At 43.4% G+C, this 13393-nt stretch overlaps 1 protein-coding gene across 5 annotated transcripts in view; it reads left to right on the top strand.

The window, feature by feature from the left end:
* OGDH (oxoglutarate dehydrogenase) overlaps nucleotides 1–13393 on the top strand; it is a 75445-nt gene that overhangs the window by 4766 nt on the left and 57286 nt on the right. For all 5 annotated transcript variants that reach the window (XM_082399740.1, XM_082399737.1, XM_082399741.1 and 2 more), the window contains exon 2: nucleotides 8731–8979. In XM_082399740.1, coding sequence (XP_082255866.1) covers nucleotides 8731–8979 — 249 coding nt within the window. The remainder of the gene's footprint in view (nucleotides 1–8730; nucleotides 8980–13393) is intronic.

The following is a 13393-nucleotide window of genomic DNA, read 5'->3' as shown; positions in this document are numbered from 1 at the left end:
GTTCTCCTTGTATTTTCTGGAAGAGATTTTGTAGAATTGGAGTTAATTAATCTTTAAACATTTGATAGGATTCTGTAGTGAAACCATCAGGGCCTGGAAATAACGTTTTCTTTTTTTTTTTTTCCTGCACTGCATGGCTTGCGGGATCTTAGTTTCCCAACCAGGGATCAAACCCGTGACCCCTGCAGTGGAAGTGCAGAGTCCTAACCACTGGACCACCAGGGAATTCCCTGGAAATTACTTTATCAGGAGCTTTTAAATTACATATGAAATTTCTTTAATAGTTATTTCAAATTGGGTGAGTTGTGGTAGTTTGTACTTTCGTTGAGTTTCTCTGTATCCTTGCTGACCTCATGTCTAGCTTTTCCATCTCTTGTTGAAAGGGTTGTTGAAGTTTCCAACTATAATTGTAGGTTTGTCTTTTTCTCCTTTCTCTTTTATTGGTTTGATTCACATATTTTGCAATTATGTTGTTTGGTGCATACACATTTAGAATAGCTATATCCTCTTAGTGGATTAACCGTTTGTCATTAATATCTCTGTGTCTGGTAATTTTCTTTGCTCTGATGTCTACTTTATCTGATAATAATATAGTCCTCCTGCTTTCCTTTGATTAATGTTTTCATGGTATATAATTTTTCATCCTTTCACTTCCAACCTTCCTGTATTGTTACATTTGAAGTTTCTTATATTATTGGATCCTGTTGTTTTATCCATTCTGCCAATCTCTGTTTTCTAATTGGTGTATTTAGGTCATTTACATAACATATCAAGTAATTATTGATGTGTTAGGACTTAAGTCTGCCATTTTATCCTTTATTTCCTTTTTTGTTTTTTGTTCCTCTGCTTTCTTTATCTTGACTTCTTGTGGGTTACTTGAACACATTTTTAAATTCTGCTTTTATTTATATGTAGTGTTTTTGAGTATATCTGTTTGGGTAGCTTTTTTAGTGGTTGTCTAGATATTATATATACATAGTTTATCATAGTATACTGGTGTCATCATTTTATCAGTTTGAATGAAGTATAGAAACCATATCTCTGTTTACATCACTTTACCCTACTCCACTTAAAATTGTCTTTTAACACATTTTTGACTGGAGACGTATTACGGCCACAGACGTTAGTTTCTGCAAAAATCCCCCAGTCAGTAATGTGTTAAATATTTCCTTTACGGACATATCATTAGAACCACATCAGATGTGTTGAAATTTTTGCTTCATCAATCACACATCATTTAGAAGATTTCTAGAGGAAAAGGAAATTATATTTACCCATATATTGTCTTTCTGTTGTTCTTTCTTTCTTCATGATGTTGCAGGATTCCTTTTATCATTTACTTTCTGTTTACAGGATTTCCTTTAGCCATTCATTTTGGGTAGGTCTTCTGGCAGCAGATTTTTTTAGTTTTTCTTCATCTAAGAAGATCTTAATTCCCCTTTTGTTCCTGAAGGATATTTTTGCTGGATATAGGATTCTGGATTAACAGTTGTTTTCCTTCAACACTTGAAAAGTGTTATGCCACTTTCTCCTGGCCTCCATAGTTTCTGGTGAGAAATATGCTATTCAAGTTGTTTGTAGTTTTCAAAAGCTTGTGATGGGTCTTGGAGTGGATTGCTTTGGGTTTATTTTGTTTGGGGTTCTCTCAGCTTCTTGAATCTATAGGTTTATGTCTTTTTGCCAAATTTGGGGAGTTTTCATCCATTGTTTGAATACGTTTTCAGCCCCTTCCTCTTTCTGCTCCTCCTGAGATTCTGATGACATTTATATTCAGCATTAGGTCTTTTGTTATAGTCCCACATGTTCCTGAGGTCCTGTTCTTTTTTTTTTTTCCCCCAGTCTGTTTTCTCTGTTCAGATTGCGAAATTCCTTTTGTTCATGTTTGTTCATGTTCATGTTCACTGTTTCTTCTTTCTTCAGTTTAACCTATCCATCAAGTTTTTTATTCTGGTTATTGTAATTTTCAGTTCTGAAATTTCCATTTGGTTCTTCTTTATATCTTCTTTTTCTTTACTGAGGCTTTCTACTTTCATTTGTTTCAAGCATGTTCCTAGTTGCTTGTGGAAGCATTTTGATGCTGGCTCTTTGAAAATCTTTGCCAGATAATTCTAACATCTGTGTCATCTTGGTGTTGGTGAGCTTCCTCTGACACTGCCGGGGGGGGCGGGTAGGAGGTGCTGCCTGGTTATGGAGGTGGAGGCTCCTCACCTGGCCTCCTTGGTATCTGTGGGTCGGGACTCCTTGTTACTGCTGTGTGGGTGTAATTTCCCAATTACACCTTTGTGATTCCACCCTGCCTGGGAAGGCAGAGGTGCTGCCCTGTTACTGCTGGGCGAGTGTAGAATCCAGGCTCCCTCCTAGATAGTTGGGGTGGGGATGGAAGTCCCTGATCTCCTCTGACACTACCAGGTGGAGTAGGAGTGGGCCACAGTGTTTCTGTGGGGTTGGTTGCAGTAGAGTGGTTATTGTCTAAAAATATTCTGTCCTGCTAGGCTGCCCCATTCCTGGTCCTTTGGCCAGAGAGGGCAGACTTTTACTGCAGCTTTTTTTTGGGTCTACATTAGTTGGTATTTCTGGGTTACCAGCTTCTTCAGAACCTAGCCTGGAATATATGAGGCAAAAGGAAAACCGAGAACTCAATGCTCAGTCTTTTGGGGCCCTGAAGTCCCTTCCCAGTCTGTCTCCTCTCTACCTTTCAGAGTCTTTTGTTTTGTTTTGTGTTAAATGAAGCATCTCATGTTTTTAGCTGCATTTAGTGGGAAACAGAAGTCCTATATGTGCTTTTTAAATTTTTAATAAATATTGACAAGTGTCCTTGCTTTCCATAAAAATTTAATAATTTCTACTTTAACCAACACCTTTAAAAAGTGCCTGTTTACCTATACCATACACCACTGCAGTCAGGGCACCTTTGGTAACACAGTGCTGGTCTGGGAAGGATGGATCAGTCTTCAGACCCACGCACTGAAGCTTGTTTGGGGTTCCCACTTCAGAGGTGGAAGTGCCCCCCCAGCAATCTGGTCAGCTACCCACTCCAAATTTACTTCTGTTTAGTTTTACCTTGGGAACTTCAGCTTTTTAAGACATATCATTAGTTGTGGAGTGGGTTTTTTGTTTTTTTTTTCTGGTAGGTTGTAGTCCTTTAGTCATAAAAATACTTTTTAAAAAAAAATAAATTTATTTATTTTTGGCTGTGTTGGGTCTTCGTTACTGCTCGTGGGCTTTCTCTAGTTGCAGTGAGTGGGGGCTACTCTTCGTTGCGATGCGCGGGCTTCGCATTGCGGTGGCTTCTCTTGTTGTGGAGCACGGGCTCTAGGCACGCGGGCTTCAGGAGTTGTGGCATGTGGGCTCGGTAGTTGTGGCTCGCAGGCTCTAGAGTGCAGTCTCAGTAGTTGTGGCGCACAGGCTTAGTTGCTCCGCGGCGTGTGGGATCTTCCCGGACCAGGGTTGGAACCCGTGTCCCCTGCATTGGCAGGCGGATTCTTAACCACTGTGCCACCAGGGAAGTCCCATAAAAGTACTTTTAAAGTGTGCAAAGTTCTTTCATGTTTGTATCATAGTTACAAAAAACATTGAGGGAGCAGAAGTGATTGCTGCCTTCACTTTATGGCAAAGGAAACTGAACACAGATCAAGTGACACATTTAAGGCTCACACAGCAAGGAAGAGTCACTCTGCCTGTTTGCCCTGCAGGCTCAACCGCCGTTTCTGTCTAATAATGGCAAAATACCTTTGTAGTTTAAGCGTACTCTGCACTACCTCTCAACCCCTCAGTTTATGTTTGATGAGGCATCACAAGTGAAAGACGTTGCATCCTCTTGAGATTCTCAACCAGTAAGAGAAAATTGGTACTTGTGCTCTCTCTGTACATAATGTCTTTGTATCACTGCTAAAACTAGAATAATGGATTAACAGCCATAGTATGTAGTAAGCATTGTTTTCTTGGTTCATCATGAAAATCTTAATGCGTCCAAAACAAAACCAAAACCAAAAACAAAAAACCTCTCAAGGTAAGTTTTTTAAAAATGGTTCTTAGGCGACACACAATGGTAACAATCATTTAATGATGCATGTGTTTTTCCCTAGAAGACTCATGTCCTGAGAAGTTGCCCAGGCTGTTTTTGCCTCTTTAATTACTCCTCTGCCTAGCCAGCATGAGGGTGGTAGACTTCGGGAGTCAGTTTATCTCCTCATCCTGTGAATGGGGAGGTGGCCTTGGGTAAGGTGTGTGCTGCCTGACTGGGGAATGTCCAGGCACAGATAAAGTTCTGTTTTATTTTCCTAAGGACAGAGCACTGAACCCTTAAAAACAAATTTTGCTTTGGTTTTGGGGGGTTTTTTAATGTTATTTTTCTCAAATGTATAGATTTATACTTGCATCTTGAAATTAATGGGTTACAGATAGTGTCACTTTGTGTACTTTATTGATAGGGATAGGCTCGTTTATGTTTCTTCTTAGACTTTTTTAAAAACAACTTTATTGAGGGGCTTCCCTGGTGGTCCAGTGGTTGGGACTCCATGCTTCCACTGCAAGGGGGCGCGGGTTCGATCCCTGGTTGGGGAACTAGGATCCCACATGCCGTGCGGTGTGGCAAAAAAAATAAAAAATAAAGTTTAGGTTTGGGCAAATCTGTTCACAAACATTTAAAAGCAAAAAACTTTATTGAGGTATAATTCATATACCATACAATTCACCCATTTAAATTGTACAATTTAACATTTTACAGTATGTCAGAAGGTTGTGAAACCATCAGCATTATCTATCAATAGTTTTAGAACATTTTCATTCCCCGCCCCTGCCCAAAAAAAAAAAAAAAAAAACCATACCCATTAGTTGTCATGTCTTATCCTTGCTATCCCCAGTCCTGGGCTTTCTGTCTGTATCAATTTGCCTCTTTTGAACATCTTCATATAAATGAAGTCATACAACATGTTGTGTTTTTTGTGTGTGAATGACTGTTTTCACTTAAAAGTTTCAAAGTTCATCTATGTTGCAAGAGATGTCAGTATTTCATTCCTTTACGTTGCCTAATACTATTACATGGTATGGCTATACCACATTCTGAATACCCGTTGATCAGTTGATGGACATTTGAGTTGTTTCCACTTTTTGGCTTGTATAATGCTACAGTGAACATCCGTGTACAAGGTCTTGTGTGGACGTATGTTTTTGTTTTTCTTGGTTGTATACCTAGGAGTGGAGTTGCTGAGTCGTATGGTAATTCTATGTTTAACTTTTTGAGGAACTGCCAAACTGTTTTCCAAAGTGACTGCACCAGCTTACATTCCCACCAGAATTGTATGAGGGTTCTAAATTCTTCATGTTCTCTCCAACACTTGCTTGTATTGATTGTATCTAATCTAGTGGGCATGAAGTGGTATCTTGTTGTGGTTTTGATTTGCATTTTTTTCCCTAATGACTAATGATGTTGAGTATCTTTTAATGTGCTTATTGGTCATTTGTGTGTCTTCTTTGGGAAAATGTCTGTTTGTATCCTTTGACAATTTTTAAAAAATTAATCAATTTATTTATTTGGCTGCGTCGTGTCCTAGTTGTGGCACGAGGGCTCCTAGTTGTGCTGCATACGGCCCGCAAACTCTTAGTTGCGTCATGTGGGGTCCAGTTCCCTGACCAGGGATCGAACCCGGGCCCCCCTGCGTTGGGAGCGTGGAGTCTTAACCACTGCGCCACCAGGGAAGTCACTTTTGGCAATTTTTTGATTGGGTTATTTTTATTTTCATTATTGAATTATAAGAGTTCTTATCAGCTGTATGATTTGCAAATATTCCTTTTACTCTTAGACTGTCTTCTCTTTTTTGATGGTGTCCTTTGAAGCACGAAAGTTTTTATCTGGATGAAGTCCAGTTTGTCTATTTTTTTTGTTGTTTGTCCTTCTGGTGTCCTAACTAAGACACGTTGTTTGTCTCAAGGCTATGAAGATTTACTCCATTTTAACTTGGAAGTTATAAAACTTTGAAGAGTCTTACAGTTTTAGCGCTTACAGTTAGGTCTTCGATCCATTTTGAGTTAATTTTGTATATGGTGTGAGACAGGGGTCCAAACTTCATTTTTTCACATGTGGATCTCCAGTTGCCCCAGCACCGTCTGTTGAAAAGATTATTCTTTCCCCATTGAGAATTTTTGGCCCCCTTGTCAAGTAGAAATATTGTTCTAAACCACAAGTCAGAACACTTGGACTTTTTGGACAACCCGAAGCTTTCATGAAAGTGTTTGAACAATTCAATGCTTCTGCCAAACATGGTGCACTATGCATAATGTTGACTCTGGAATTGGAAGCATGGAATCTGAACCTACCAAACTCTGAAATGTATATACCTGCTGTCTGCTCTGTGGGTCCCTCAGATCGTGGATAGAGAACAGCTGTTCCTGGTCTTCCTGGGGTGGAGGCTGGGGATGTTGAGCCATCTGCTGAAGGGCAGGTTTTCCGATGAGTCATCTTAAGGGAAGTTTGAAAATTGCTAGTAACAGTGCTCGGCAACACTGAGCTATTTGTCAGATTCGGTGACTGTAGATAGCTAGGTAACGTGGTTTGTTCATAGTATCATATTGGAAGGACTGCATTGGGAAGAACACATGAAACGAGCAGTTTTGTGCTTGTCGGTGTGGTGCCTGTTAATTGGGTATCGCAGCAACTGAGTAATGACAGTTACTAGAGGTGATGATACTGCTGTGTTCTAGGAGAAAACCCCAACTCAGAGGCCATCGAGTGTTTCAAGCTGCCTAGATAATAATGACATTGGAGGAAAAAAAATGAGTATTTTCCTTTGGACCTGAATTTTTAAAAAATTAACGTGGAAAGCAGCAGTAGTAGTATTTTTGCCATCAGTGTCTTTCTTTGTCTGTCTATTAGAGAAAATGGGAGTATAGCTGGAGGTAGGAAGAACTACTGAAGTTACTTAAGGTTAAAAAGAAAAGGAGTAAAAAGAAAAGGAGTTAAGATGGCATTCTATAGCAAAATATAGGCTTGTTCATCTCTAATTTTTAAGGAGCAAGTTTTTGTTTGTTGTTTAGTTTGTTTTTAAAGTACCTGTTCTGCTTTTCCCTTTTGCTGACCTGTCTTTTCTGAGCAGCAGAACAGGCCAGACACACTCTCTGTCAGTGTCCTTTATGCGTATTCTGATCATATTTGGCTTAAGAGGAAAGGTTCTTATAAACAGTGTAGAGGATAGTTTATGTAACATTTATTTCTGGGTAGTTCTCAGCATGTCTCAGAGCTTGGATTTCCTTCAGGCAGGAGTGGAGGTGGGGTGTAATTCCAACTTTACAGCCAGGGCACTTGCTTCAAGGCAGATTTAAGGGCAACCATGTGTTAGGCCAGCAGGCACCGTATCTCAGGGCAGAGGGCTGTGGTGAGCCTCGCCCCTGCCCTGGGGCTCCCTTCCCCTCCCACAGCCTCTCTCGCTTTGACTGGAAGGTGCCAGGATTTTTATGGGGAGAGGAACTGCACAGTGTCCTTATCCCTTCCTGACTGGGTCCCTTCCTGGAGGCATCTGGATTCTGACTTGGAAGATGCTTGGAAGTGGTTCAAGACCCCTCCGGGGACAGTCTAAACTCTTTCATGGTCTGGTGGGTGCATCAGCTGCTTTTGTAAAATGGCTAGTGTAGATAGAGTTACATACTAGATTTAGTAAAATTACAATCCTCAAACTCAAGGTCCATTCAACCTTGGGGAAAACTTAAACTCAGAAAGGTGACCTGTAAAACAAGAGCTAGCGCCTGCCTTCTAGGGAGTTGGTGGGGTTCGTGAAGAGTCCTAACATGTCAAGTTGATGACCATAGAGCGCCCCAAGGTAGGTAGACGCTTCTGTGGTCCTTGCTGCCTTCCTCTTGCGGAGCCCGCTCCCTCGCTGTCAGCCCTCCTCCCGCCCCCAGTCTTAGGGAACGGGGGTCAGCACCCCGGCTGGCCAGCGAGTCCACCTCTCCTGCAGACAAGACGATTCTTGCTCCTCTCCTGTGTTCTTCGCACCTTTCCACCTCTCTGTCTTTCCTCCTCCTGATTCTTATATTTAGAATGCCTGCCGTCCCCGCCTCTCCAGAGCTGAATCCCCCCTGTCCTCCACGCCCTTCCCCAAGCTTTCCCAGCCGCTGGAAAGGGACACCTGGGAGGAGTGGGTTCTCCCATGGAGTTCTGTTGGCATTTTCTGTGCCTCTCAAGCGCTCAGTGCTGTCGCTGTAAGTTTTAATTTTTTACGTTTTTTTTTTTGCTGCTCAAAGATAAATTATTTGAGGGTGAGCAAAATAATTTTCCAATGTCTCCGTGTTCTCCAGAATACCGTGAGTCCAGCGGGTACTCGGTAGTCTCCAGATAGATTAGAAAGTATCTTTGTCATTTTACAATTAATATTAATCTAATCATTAATTAATCTTTGTTGCCTTTTCCTATAATTGTTTTATACAACGTATAAACTTACAGGGCGTCACATATTTATCATGATATATCGTATCCCTCAAACTAGATTGAAACTTGCAGGCGAAGACCATAACCTCTGCAGCTGTGTTCTCTCCTCCCCATGTTGAGCACAGGCCCTGTACATAGAAGGTTGGTCAGTTTGACTACCTCCTGCTGTGTCGTGCTCTCTGAAGCAGGGCACACGGCCACAAATGCATTTACAGGGTCTTTCTCCTCCAGCCACAGTCTGCGAGGTTTTCCCCCAGTAGCCTTGTCTGCTACAATGCTCTTTCTAACTTTTCTTTCTTTTTTTGGTGCAGACAGTCGTGAGAGACTTCAGGACAAGAATGTTTCACTTAAGGACTTGTGCTGCTAAGTTGAGGCCATTGACGGCTTCCCAGACTGTGAAGACATTTTCACAAAACAGACCAGCAGCAGCTAGGACGTTTGGGCAGATCCGGTGCTATACTGCCCCCGTTGCTGCAGAGCCCTTCCTCAGCGGGACTAGTTCGAACTATGTGGAGGAAATGTACTATGCTTGGTTGGAAAACCCCAAAAGTGTACACAAGGTAAGGCTCAGAGGAGCAGGTTGTCTTCGTGTGTTTGGAGTCTTGGCCGATGGTGGCTGGCCGTCCAGGTAAGTGCATGTGTTCTGAGGACCGTCGAGAAGGAAGGCAGGCAGGTGGCTGGAAGCCCCACCGACCCGAGTTCTCTGCGTCAGCCCAGCTCGGCCGTCACACCAGACCCAACTGGAACCGCCTTCTCTGGAGGGGCGTGTCCCTCTCTCCGTGTGCGGCGCGCTCAAGGCCTTGCTCCCTGGAGCAGCCAACGTGTTAAACCGGCAAGGATGTAGACAAGCACTTGCACCACTCCCAGGCTCTCACCAAGGCTGCTGCAGGACGGTGATGCCGCAGAAAGGAAGCCCACGGAAGGAGAGACCCCGCAGGAAGCTCCTCTGTCCCTCTGTCCTCGGAACACCTGGAAACCATTTCATGTGATTTCTGTATAAATGACATTTTAGATCAGTATGTTCACGTTTTTCTCTTGTATTTGAAAGTAAATTCTGTGAAGTCTTCCTTCTAATTTCTCTGTGTTAACCGGTGAGGCTCTTCCTTAGAGCCTCTCTCTTCACACGTTTACTTGATACAGAGCGTGCCTAGTGGGAGAACTTCTTCACAGCATTTTGGCCAGTGATATGTATGGGTTTTGATGACCGTTTCTTGGATTTCAGGTCAGGCAGCTGGCCCAGCGGAAGCTGGAGGGTAGACCCCCAAGTTGCTCAGACTCCTTGTGCCCCGTTGCGGGGTGTGTGAAGGAGACAGTACGTATGAGGTGCTCAGGGTCTGCGCAGAGGAAGTGCCCCCCGGAGGCTGGCTGTCATCACTGTTGATCTGGCTCTTTCCTTGTGAATTTTAGGGACTTGTTATCTAAAGGCAGCCTGCTTCCATTGGGCCCTTGAGCGTAAGCTTTACCCTTTTACCCTGAAGCATTAGTGACATTTAGATTGGGTACGTTTGACTGCGGGAGCCACCAGCCCCGTTTCATCAGGAATGCCGCCTCTTGGTCTGAACCTCCTTGCCCAGCAAGGTTTCCATGGCAACCTGGAAGCTGCATTGCTCCGTGAGCAAGATGAGACCTGGTTTCCTATGGGAGGAGATCTGGGGTGTGTTTCCCAAGACTGTAGACAAATGCACTGCCCGGAGAGAAGTGCCTCTGCCTGTGATGTCAGATATTAGCGGTTTCTGAAGACCGTTGCTACGAGGTTATCTCTCAAATAAACTTAGCCCAGAGGTTTCAGAATCAGACTTACATCTTGTGTCCAGGCTGTCCCTTGCCTTCCTTTTCTCAGACGTAACCTCTTTGTGGAACCAACCAAGTCTTCTTAAGTTATATTTGGTTTTAGGGAGAACAGCACCTGAGTGAGTTATTGCGAGTTAACAGGGATCTAGGTCGGGGAACGTCCGTGTGTGAATGCCTGGCGTCACGGGAATGGGTTGCAGTGGAGAAGCACACTGTGGCTCTGCGGTGCAGAGCTCTGGAAAGTGGGGCTGAAAGCATCACAGTGGCTGTGACCATTATTAGTATTTGTATTAATAGTGGTGCAGAGCTCTGGAAGGTGGGGCTGAAAGCATCACAGTGGCTGTGACCGTTATTAGTATTTGTATTAATAGCGGCGCAGAGCTCTGGAAGGTGGGGCTGAAAGCATCACAGTGGCTGTGACCGTTATTAGTATTTGTATTAATAGCGGCGCGGAGCTCTGGGAAGTGGGGCTGAAAGCATCACAGTGGCTGTGACCGTTATTAGTATTTGTATTAATAGCGGCGCGGAGCTCTGGGAAGTGGGGCTGAAAGCATCACAGTGGCTGTGACCGTTTTTAGTATTTGTATTAATAGCGGCGCGGAGCTCTGGGAAGTGGGGCTGAAAGCATCACAGTGGCTGTGACCGTTATTAGTATTTGTATTAATAGCGGCGCGGAGCTCTGGGAAGTGGGGCTGAAAGCATCACAGTGGCTGTGACCGTTATTAGTATTTGTATTAATAGCGGCGCGGAGCTCTGGGAAGTGGGGCAGTGGCTGTGACCGTTATTAGTATTTGTATTAATAGCGGCGCGGAGCTCTGGGAAGTGGGGCTGAAAGCATCACAGTGGCTGTGACCGTTATTAGTATTTGTATTAATAGCGGCGCGGAGCTCTGGAAAGTGGGGCTGAAAGCATCACAGTGGCTGTGACCATTATTAGTATTTGTATTAATATTGTTATCGTTATTGCTTTAAAAAAACTGTTTAAAAGACTTATTCTGTAGAGCAGTGTTAGGTTTATAGCAAAATTGAGGGGAAGGTACAGAGAATTGCCATGTACCCCTGCCCCCCACGTGCAGTCTCCCCGCCATCAACACCCCCGCCAGAGTTACAACATTTGTTACAGTTGATGAACCTACATTGACGTGTCATTATCACCCAAAGCCCATAGTCTACATTAGGGTTCACTCTTGGTGGTGTGCATTCTGTGGTTTTGGACAAATACATAATGCCATGTATCACCATTATAGTATCATAGAGAGTATTTTCACTGCCCTAAAAATGCTCTATGCTCCACCTATTCTTTTTTTTTTTTTAATTTATTTTTTATTTATTTATTTTTGGCTGCGTTGGGTCTTCGTTGCTGCGCGCGGGCTTTCTCTAGTTGTGGCGAGCAGGGGCTACTCTTTGTTGCGGTGCGCGGGCTTCTCACTGCGGTGGCGTCTCTTGTTGCGGAGCACAGGCTTTAGGCGCACGGGCTCAGTAGTTGTGGCACACGAGCTCAGTAGTTGTGCTCCACCTATTCTTGAAAAGTATTTTTATCACATGGTGTCAAGGAAGGTAACGCTTGGGGGTTCTCAGGTTGTGTGGGATGGTCACTGTGTCCATCTGTCCCAGGGATGAGGACAGCACAGTGAGAGGACTACTGACAGGCACAGATGCAGCCTGCTGAGGAAGAATCCAGAGTGAGGATTGGGTCCTTGGACTCCACGGGTCAGAGCAAGCACCTCTTTAGCACCTCTTTGAGAGATTCTGCGGGGGATATGGGTAAAGGATCTCAAAAAAGGACTTTTCAGTTTAATAAGAGAATACATGCAGATTGGCGTCTTTGGGCCAGATTTTATGTGCTGGTTTCTGTGTCAGGATTCTCCAGGGGACACAGCGTCTTCTTGAGGGAGAGGGACAGGATGGTGTAAATCAGTGGACATTTACAATGGCAGTGTCCCTCCACGGCCATCCCAGCAAAGTGGACTTGATCGCCTCTCCAAGTTGAGTTAGGCCCAATACCTGTTGTATGCTCATTTTTTGAGTGACAGGATCCAGAGCTTTCATCAGATTTTCAAAGGCATTTGTGACCCACGGAAGGCCTTGGAAATCGTTGGCTTTATTAAGAATGCTTCGTTTGTGCTCTGTGTTAGAAAAAATAGTTTAGGGAGAGATAAAGAAAATTAGATTTTAAGATTTAGATTGATCATCTTTCTGAGCTCTCATTTCTGCATCAGATAAGGGATGTCAAATTCCTTGTCCTGAGAGCTGGTTCTGTCATCATTCTCCTCCCTCCCTTTGCAGAGGGCTTATGAGGAACTGCTAGGACTGAATTTTTTTGTTTTCAGCAGAAACAGCACAAATTTAGCATCTCCCCCTCCCTGCCCTTCTACGCTCTGCTTTCCTATTATTTTTTAAACTTTTTATGACGTTTTCAAACATACAATAGGGGTGTCAATTACAAATTGACACTTACCATCTACCTTTACAAGGATCAAATTATGAACTCTGCAGCTGCTGACCTTCAACACCCCCTGAAAGGAGTTCAGGGGGTGGAGATGAGCAATGAAGCACTCTGTGCTCTGGGAAAAGCTGGGAGAACAGGTCTTCAGATAGATATTTTCAGGAGAAGATTTTATGAGCCCAATTCTGTCATCTCCCTGTATCTAGGAAAGTACTAAAATCCTTCATGGTGCTGTGTGCTCCTCGTGACTAGCAACAACCTTCTGCAGAAAATATGTGCTCGATTGCATGTACTCCCCCGTCACCAAAATCACAAATATACTGACCTTCCCCCCTACCCCTTTGGAGCAGTGTCTCGGAGCTATCTGAAATGCTGTCTCCCGGGCTATAGTCCTCATTTTGCCCCAAATAAAACTTAACTCACAACTCTCACGTTGTGCTTTTTTTTTCTTCCCCCAGTTGACAGGAGTGTGAAATGAACCTCCGTGAGGAGACCCATCACGCAACTTCAGTAGCTCTCTGTAGTTTGCCAGTCTTTAAAAATCTGTTCCTTCCCCACTTACTTTTCTGTCATAAATGCATCTGAGTGGCTCTATCAAGGGAATGGTTTCTTCACCACACCTAACAAAATTAACAAGATACTTCTCTAATACTATAATCTCATTCTCAGTCTATATTCAGTTGTTTGTGATTACCTTAAAGCTACCCTTTCACGTTTGACTTTATAATTTACTTTATA

This window comes from Balaenoptera borealis (assembly GCF_965194805.1).
Source record: "Balaenoptera borealis genome assembly, chromosome: 7".
Lineage (NCBI taxonomy): Eukaryota > Metazoa > Chordata > Mammalia > Artiodactyla > Balaenopteridae > Balaenoptera > Balaenoptera borealis.
This window is presented reverse-complemented; position numbering and strand designations above follow the sequence as displayed.